At 41.3% G+C, this 9075-nt stretch overlaps 1 protein-coding gene across 1 annotated transcript in view; it reads right to left on the bottom strand.

Annotated features, from left to right (window-relative positions):
- Window positions 1-3641: 3641 nt before the first annotated feature.
- Window positions 3642-9075, bottom strand: part of T265_06711 (hypothetical protein) — a gene marked incomplete at both ends in the record, with an annotated part of 25596 nt that continues 20162 nt past the window's right edge. Inside the window, one exon of the mRNA XM_009172045.1 lies at window positions 3642-3738. Within this exon, the coding sequence (XP_009170309.1) occupies window positions 3642-3738 (97 nt within the window). The remainder of the gene's footprint in view (window positions 3739-9075) is intronic.

The following is a 9075-nucleotide window of genomic DNA, read 5'->3' as shown; positions in this document are numbered from 1 at the left end:
GCATGCACAGCAACACCAGAAAACTGTGTACGACCGCAAATCACGCGGACCTCTGTACGAATTAGGCGACTTTGTGCTTCCACACCGGCAGAAACCACCACCGGGTGCGCCCGCAAAATTCCATCACATGTGGCAGGGACCTTATGTTGGCGTTATTAAGAGATTAAACAACACCTATGTCATTCGTGACCCTTTCTAAGCCACATATGGATGTACAGTGTGTCATTACAATCAGTTGAAGCCCTACCCTTCCCCCCGTCCGGGCACCCAGCCGTCCACATCCTCCTATCTCCCACCTGTCAGCCATACTGTTGAGATCAGTACATTCGGCACGAACACTCCTTCTGAGCACTGAGGGCAGTGCTCATACTCGGGAGGGGGCAATGTAACGCATTTGGAACTCGAATGTATCTGCTTGCCCGTTTCTCATATGACCTTATACGTGCCCCTCCCTTTCTCTCTTCCCCCATTGCAGGTACCACGGACGAATCACCACGGGCCCTGGACAGGGAAGAGTATCCCGCTTGTACACCCCCTAACTTACCTTGACCCAACCTTGTACACCCCTCTCCTTCCGATTTCGGTTCGGGTTAATACACGTGCGTTGTTGCTACACTCCGGTCTTCTTCCCTGTACCACCCGACCTGTGCGCATGTGTGCTGTGTATACTGTGTGGATTCATTAATACCAGTCCGTATATCTGCACATTTCAGAACTGACGTGTGCCGTCCTCTCGAACGTCGAATACCGCTGACTTCTTGATATCCCACGCTACAATACTAGTTAATGGCAAAGAGCGGGCATGCGATTCTTGCACAAGACAGCATTCTGATTGGTTAGTTATGCACAAGCCAAGAAAAAACCAGTTAAATGGTTGAAGCTAGCATGGAACAATTTTAATAATTTGTTGCGGGAAACCTCCGCTTCTTCGCGTGAAATATGTGCCACAAAATAAAAAATCTCAACATCACAGAATGTATCCGCGAACTTTAACGTATCCATCGAACTGCCTTTCTTCACACACCCTTTTTCTGACTACCCAAATCATTTCTTCCAATTTAAGCTTGGGAGGAACTCGACATTTTTGTTTTCGGAAATCTCAATCTAAACTTAACTATAGTCATGGATATGTAACCATAGTCAAGACCTCGCACTCGGAACGTTAGGTTGCTTTGATCTTGGTGAATCATATTTTAGTGCTACATATGACTCAGCAAAAACAGTAGCATCCTATGAAGTAACGTGTTCACCGGGGAAGTCGAAAAGGTGTTGAGCGAAGTCTCCTGGACTTGAACTGTGAACCATCAGGGCCGCTCCCAAGGACATCCTGCTCGGCCACCAAGCCACAGGCGGCCCTCTGTGCAAATTTCTGTTGAGCAGCTGAGCCTCGTATGCAGTGGCTGTATGTTTCGGTATGGACAACCTAACTAGGACCAGCCAATCATTTGGTTCAGTTTGGCTTGTGCATGAATCGACTTCCCAAAGAGCTTGCAGTCAAACTATAGCATGTTTCAAAAAGTCCGCTGTAATATTTATGTATAAGATAAGGTTACCAGGATTTCACATTTAAGTTACACTAGATCGGTACTTGGATAACGTTTGATTTTATAATATTCGTCAGATGCAACTTATTAGAAGGGTCTGGTCAGTATGATGAATGTACGCACTGTCGCATTGCTAATCCCGCGTCTGGGAATTATCAAAGCTCAATTCGTGATTTTTGTTTTCATCATTTAATACNTACACCTGTAAGCGTGTAGGGAGTAGTACCTCCGTTTCTTCTCCGTAAATCAGTTGCACTGGAAGAGGAATCTGAAATGAAAAACACAATTTGATCCGTTTTATATGTTCGAAAAAGTCTTTTGGAAGCTAGTATTGCTGGCCTAATTGCGTCTCAGTCGTGGTAAATATTGCGAAATTTTCTTTCATGAATCCCAAACAAGAGCGCTCTCAGGTTAACAGGGAATCATAAATGCATACTCTGTGACGACCCTGAGGTATCCGATTTGCATAGCCTTTACCTCTGTCCATGCTGAGTTTTCCTCACTGTTCAAACCTGCAACTCGATCACGCACTTCGCGCTTACCTGAGGCTCTGAGTGATTTGAGATGCCACTTTCTCTAGACTCACGCAACATACAGAATTAATTAACACCTATTTCCGCGCAGCCTGTACTATCAGCCAGCTTTTCCTATCCTCAAGTCAGTATACTACCGTTCACCGTAGTTCCTAATGGATAGTTTGTCTTCCATCGCAGCCCCCTCGCTTACTTTCTGAATAAGCGTTAGTGAACCGATCCAAAACTGCTGTGATGGCTCTGACCTAAACACACAGGTGTAAGTAAGAACCGCGTACTCGTCGTACAGTGGTTGTAGCTGTCGCAGTTTCGTTCACCGATGATTTGGGGGAGGAGGTAGCTGCAGATTGCACGCGCGAGCTGGTAAATTAGTGCATAAATCCAACACTGTCAGTGGGCTGTCAAGTGGGGGGGGGTTGGAAAAGAAGCTATGCATTGAAGGCAATGGCTTTGATGCACGAGCGCCATTGAGGGCGCGACTGGGCCATGTCTGATAATGTCTCTAGCCATTGATGTAGCCCATCTCGGGGTCCCCATCCAGGAAGATGGCAATTACCAGCGCAGCTGAGTTTGCTGGTAATGGCTTTCACACTTCGCTGCCAAGTCATTGTTTGGCCGCCTCTGGCTCTCTTCCACCCTTCACATGGTTGGACGAAAAGAGCCCTGCTTTCGCAAATGTCTACTTACAAACCACTGTTTTCTATGAATCATTTCTACATTCATTTGCCATTTCTAGCCAACTTCATGGACGATTATACATCCATATATATCCAAAAATAGCACAAGTTAGATAATGCGCCTCTCTCATATTCATGTGATTTCACCAGTTTGCAATAACCGCATATCACCATTCATTATTATTTCTATTTAAACATCGGTTATCATTTTTGAAATCGAGTAGTATCACTTCATTGCATTAGTGAGAAAAATTAACCACTCTTATCTGTCTGGTATTTTGGGCTTCAGTACAACTTAGATCCTAGCGCTCTCTACCAGATCTTTCTGACCCCACTCCCAATTTCGAGTCCCAACTGTAGATACAACTGCCTTATTGCAACTTTTGAATGGCGGCAATAAACCATGCGGCGTCCTCAGTGTACCAAAGAATATCCGTTACTTCACCAATTTTAACCATCCTCCATATTTTAACTAACTCAAGCAAAACGTTCACGTACGGAGCTGTCCAAAAACTTTACTACTACACCGCATTGAGGGTACCGCGACTGCCATACCCAGTCTGATGGCCTGCCAATAGTTTACCGTATCTCCGCTAGTTCCAGAAAAAATGTATTACGTGCGTTCAACAAACATTCTCGGACCACTGAATTTGGGCCAAAACTTCGAAGTACGGGTCAATTTATTGTACTGTCTATTTGTTCTCCTCATTAACTTATACACTGTTCCCATAGCATTATTGAGGAGACACTATGCCGATGAATATGGAGCCTCACCAAGTGCTCGGTACAGTGTGTACTGTCGTAAAACAATCCACTAAACTTACTATCTGTGACAAATTTCTTTGCTGTTTTGGTGAGACGCCTGCTGCAACGGTGGAAATATCTGTTTAGATAAGTCGAAAATGACTGATCCATTTCGAGATTGCGCGGTAAAAGCCGATGCACTTATCATATACGTAGTCTAATAAGGTATTTTCCAATATACTAAAGAAAAAAGAATGTGGTAAAACAATTTTTTCCTGAAATTATCCATGGTCTTCGAAGGGTCAATCATGTTGGCTATGACAACCACCAAAACATTGAGTTCCATGCCCAACATAAACCTTGAGTGTGCTTGAATATTTTCAGAAAAAATTAGACTGCCTTTGAAATTTTCAAGGTTTCACATAAGTACGGTTAAATGTTACAAATTGTGTAAAACATTCCATTGTTCAAAAAAAACTCTCAATGACTAGGACTTTTAAAAATAAAAAGCTGTCACCGCAATCAAATTAACAGGAGAACACCTCTTTATGGTAAGAGTTATGGCAACAATTTTATTAAATTTGTTTACTTGTTTCTGAAAACTAAACTCTGTTGGTTACAAACTCCCTGTCTTCCATGAAAGGCACAGCGGCCGGCATACAATGCGAGGCATTTCCCTAAACAACACTATCTCTGTGAAACCAGCCTTCCTAGCCCAATGTTTGTGCCAAATCTGTTCACTTGTTTTGCAAAGTTATCAACCAGCTTCTTCTAAGGAGATGGATACCACAATTTGTCAAAAAATTTCGTACAAACAAATAAAATTTAATTAAGCGCCATAGACGTTTCTAAGCCCGCTAGCGTACGCGCGTGTATCTTTGCACTACAATCTAATTGCGGCGGGCATGTGTGCAGCATACACCTCTTAACCATATTCTGGTGCCGTTGAACTGGAAGTCCTAATACAAGCCTCCGATTCTATAAATTTTATGGATTTTTTGCACATTTCAAACTACTAGTTCTATGGTACGTTACAGTCCCAACGTCCTTCGGATTCTCAGTCCAAATATGTTTGCGAGTCTTAGTCTAAGAGCTGTCACTTAGTGACTCATGCGTGACTCACCGAACTTATTAAACTATTTGAACCATTTATGTACCTTTTTCTCTGTTTTTTCTGAAGTTGGGCTTCAGCCTGCTGAAGCTGATAATTCAGCTCTAGTTGAATAATCGCAATTGTTTTTAGTTTCAGAATACTGTTCTTTTTCATTGCTGTCATCTTAATTATTTTTCGGGGTAATATGACAATCAAGAGTGGCACCTGAAGTCACTAGTCCTGCTGAGTAGGAAAATGTCATCTATATGGTTCAACTATTCTGCGTTGAACGCCGTAGCCCCACAAGTTCCCGCCTGGAGAAAGCCGCTTTATCTGTATTTCCGTATAATATTGTTTCATGCAAATCTCTTTAAAACATACCTCATCGTCTTCAAAAATATGTTCAAGCTTTTTGCTCTCCAAATCTTTTAGGGCTTGGCGTGAGAAAATTTGTGGAATGCGTAATACATTAACCGGTTTTGTACAATGCTGTACGTCTACAATATTTTAGATGTAGCGAAAATTGGAAAATTAGATAAATACTAAATAACCACCGGTTAAATGAATGAAGTTTGCAAACAGGCATTGCCTGTATAATTATGTTTTGTAGTAGGACAAACATTACTCTTTAAGAAATTTTGAAACGTCTGAATTTACTAAGTACCGTTTAGTGGATCAGAAAAAATGAATGTAAAGCCGTGAAAACCACAGGATTATCAACTAACAACTTCAAATATCAACTGTATGGCGCGCAAATGAAAAACTGACATGTTTCATCAAACGCTTGGGCGGCCAGACAACGAGTCGTTGAAATTCAACATGAACAGATTTCCTAAAAGGATCGTTAGATGTAGCGTCAGTATCTTCTGCCAATTGGTTTAGCGACCTTATCACTTGGAATTTTTCATGAGCAATAAAATGTAATCCTCAGAACCGTAATAAAAACATCAACAATAAAGACATTAAACTGATGGTTTCCAGGCAATGCGTTAGGAGTAGAAGTGTAGGGTTAATAAAAGTATAACAAAAAACCTTGACTGTGACTTTACCTGCAAACCGAAGAGAAACAAACGAACATGAACTTCAATGAATCGATCCACCGCTGTGAAATCGAACGATTAAGTCAAAGAATAGGCAGCTAGAAGTGAAGCACATATTCGGCAACAACAAACCTCTCAACAAACTCAAAACAAGGGGAAACGTTAAAACAGGACTGACCAATAAGATAAAAGCAGGAGCCCCAGAATCCCAAATAATGCAAAATTTTTAAGACAAAACATTTGACGATCTAGGGATACCGAAATGCCTGGGAGGAAGGCAAAAGCAACCCAAAAACAATTTCTATAACCTGTAAAAAAGAATCATCCTTTTTTGAACGTGGTTGTCAGCTAACACTCACAACACGTGCTGCTTTATTCCTTCAGTTCCCGTTCTCTGTGTCATCACATTGTTCTCCACGTAAACTCGGTGACCTTAACAATCGCCTTGTTTACAATCATCCGTTTTTTCGCCATCGCTTTTTGACTGCGTAAGTTCCTTCCGGATGATTATCGCTACGTACTTCATATCCTTGGCCGTTTAAAAAAGAATTGCTTTTCAAGGCTTGTCATTAATTTTAATTATTGTCTCTAACGCCGTATTAAACTTCTTTCTTCAATTGTCTCCTGGTATTGATATCGACTTGGCGATGGTAAACATTTCCGCTGCGCGGTAACACGAGAATTTCTGAATGGGCGAAATCCGCGCATCCTTCATCCAAGACTGCGACACAAAAAAACCTTGAAACACCGCTGTCTTCTCGGATGATATAATCAACTATAAACGATCATCATGAAAAAGCTGAAGAAATCAGTGCCTCCTGGAGAATAGTGAAATGGATGCCCTCTAGAATAGAACTTTGTTCGGTTGGACATAAACATTTCGCTGCATGTGTAATCCTGCTCCTTGAATTACAAAGGATAAAAATTGGTTTCCAAGACTGCGACTTTGCATATAAACTCGCAGGAAATGAAAACAGTCTCGTACCAACGCTGCTTACACTGCTTGAAGAATCGGGTGGCATGGTCGCTAGCTACGGTGCGATATTTTCGAAGCGACTTGAGTAGAAATATTTAGACTTTGGTCAGGAGTAGCAAACATAAACAGTTATTAAATGCGGCTACTTTAAAAATAGAACATTAAGCAGCAGATAAAATTTGTGAAAATTAGTTAACGGACATAATCGTAGAACTTTTGGAAGGTAACCTGGCGAAAATCATCATGCTGCATTGATGAGTTTTTTGAATTGATGCGATAATTCGATCATATTTTGTCAATGTACCTAGATCCTAGTTTACATTTATTCCAGATGTTTCTTATCACCAGTTCAGGAGTGCCGTTGGGATGCAATTTTAATATAGAACTAAACTTGCGGCAAATGAAGTGAAACGGACCCGAAGTGTAACTCTATCTGCAAACAAGAAAAAAGATGGAATTATGCAGCGTCCATACAGTAAGGTGAGCAGTTAAGTGATAAAGTAAGGAATTGGCACAGCACAACCGGGGCTATTTTCAAGCCGACCGGTTTGTATCACGGATTTTACCATGACACACAAAAGGAAGGATTATGTCAATAAAGCAGCATACCTTTTTAATGTCAAGCAACAGTCCCAAGCGTTAGGAGAACTCATCCAAATTTCATAGGCATAAGCTTGTGAGAGAAACGGCTAATATCTAGTGCACACAGCTGCCTCTTAGTGAGGAAATATTTGAAGATACAAGGTTACGCAATTTCGTGGGAATAAAAAGAAGGGTGAATCTTGGCTTAGCTCATCTAAAGCGTTTTTTTAAAGTTCGATTGCTGGATGCGGTCACTAGGCATATTTTCATTTGAATCTGAAGCACTGAATGGAATGTAAGTACACCAGTGCGCGTAGAAAGTCGACACAAACCATGGCTTGTATCTGAAAATGATGTAGTTGGTAGTTCACTTAAAGTTATGTGAGCCCCATGAACTAAAGTCCAGGCTGTCGCATCCAGTGGGCACCTTTTGCTAAAGACAAATCATGGAGGCGCGCTAGGGTCTGTGGTACAGTCGGTAATCCTATGCAATACACAAACCAGCCACTTCCAAATCACTGTTCTAAAGAATCAAGAACCACTGACGCTGCACAGTATATTTAACGGTTTTCTTCCGTCAGCAAAACTGATTGGCTTGTAGTCAACTGGTTCTCCTATATGGAAAGGGCTACTCTTGTATGGGGCGCACATCTATACATGTATGCAAAAGCACACTTGCAACCTCTGTGTTGGTTGCTATCTAACATTTCCAAAACTGACCCGAATGCTCTGAACACATTAGCCTGAAACGATACGGTAAATCAACGGTTGTTAGGCAAACACCTGCTTGCGGCTCTTCAATAACATCCAAGGAAGTTTACCTTTGTCATTACTAAGTGGTCTTCATATACAGATGACCCACTGAGAGTTTTCGAGGTAAACATGTTGCTAGATTAAGTTGTTTGTTTTGATCTAGTTTAAGTAGCTTCATCTTCATACGTTTAACGTCTTCCACATTGTTCACTTAAATAAACGCACTGAGACATGAAATCGGTGCCAATATCTTTGTGAGCTTAAGGTCTCCGGATGTAAGGCAGTTAGGTAATGTGAGAGACGGATAATTCTGAACTCGAATGTTGTCGAAACACAGCTGGTGGGCATACTGAGGAAATACACGTGGAATTAAGTAAAGTTTTTAGGTAGACTGAGGGGAGGAAACATGAGACTGAAAGCGTCTTAACAAGATACCTTTGTAGTTAAATCAGTTTTTGTAAAAGGTAAAGAGTATTGGGTCACTATGGAATCTTAATATAGTAAAGTGCCTTGCTCGAGAGGATAACTGCAGGTCGCTGGCAGTTAAGTCAAATGATCAAAATAACACTAAGGCTAAATGTTGCTGATAGGCTGAAGAAAGAAGCGGGGAACAAAGGTTTCTAAAGAAACAAGGGAGCATTAAACCTGTGAAAATAACATACAGACTGTGCTTGCAAGGCTATGTCGATAAACTCCTGTTTCCTATACTGATTTTTTGTCTGTTATCCCTAACATCTTTACCAGATATCCGTTATTGCTTAAGGAAGCTTCAAAAGAAATTCTTTTGTTACGTCTGGGTTAAAACACAACTGCGGTCCTCGTAATATTTAAGATCTCACAAGTGCCCCCATTGTGTTCAACGGACGTAGCACTTGAAAATGCATGAGTATTGATCGGTTCATGCAGAAATCCTACAAATATATATCTGACATTTGCTTGACCTTAGCTCAACACAAAAGGTAGTAAACTATGTCTCGAGTAATTTAAGATTCCACATTGGGAGATGTTGAAAATGACCCAATGTTTTTTGTTTGGAGATTTCGTCCTGTAAGTGAAGCCAATGTATGCTGAAAAGCCGAGAAGCACTGTACAGCTGTCTCATCCTTATTGGGAATCATCAGCAGTGCGCGTCT

This window comes from Opisthorchis viverrini, assembly GCF_000715545.1.
Source record: "Opisthorchis viverrini unplaced genomic scaffold opera_v5_143, whole genome shotgun sequence".
NCBI lineage: Eukaryota > Metazoa > Platyhelminthes > Trematoda > Opisthorchiida > Opisthorchiidae > Opisthorchis > Opisthorchis viverrini.
The sequence above is the reverse complement of the archived record's forward strand: the minus strand, read 5'-3'. Positions and strand labels throughout refer to the sequence as shown.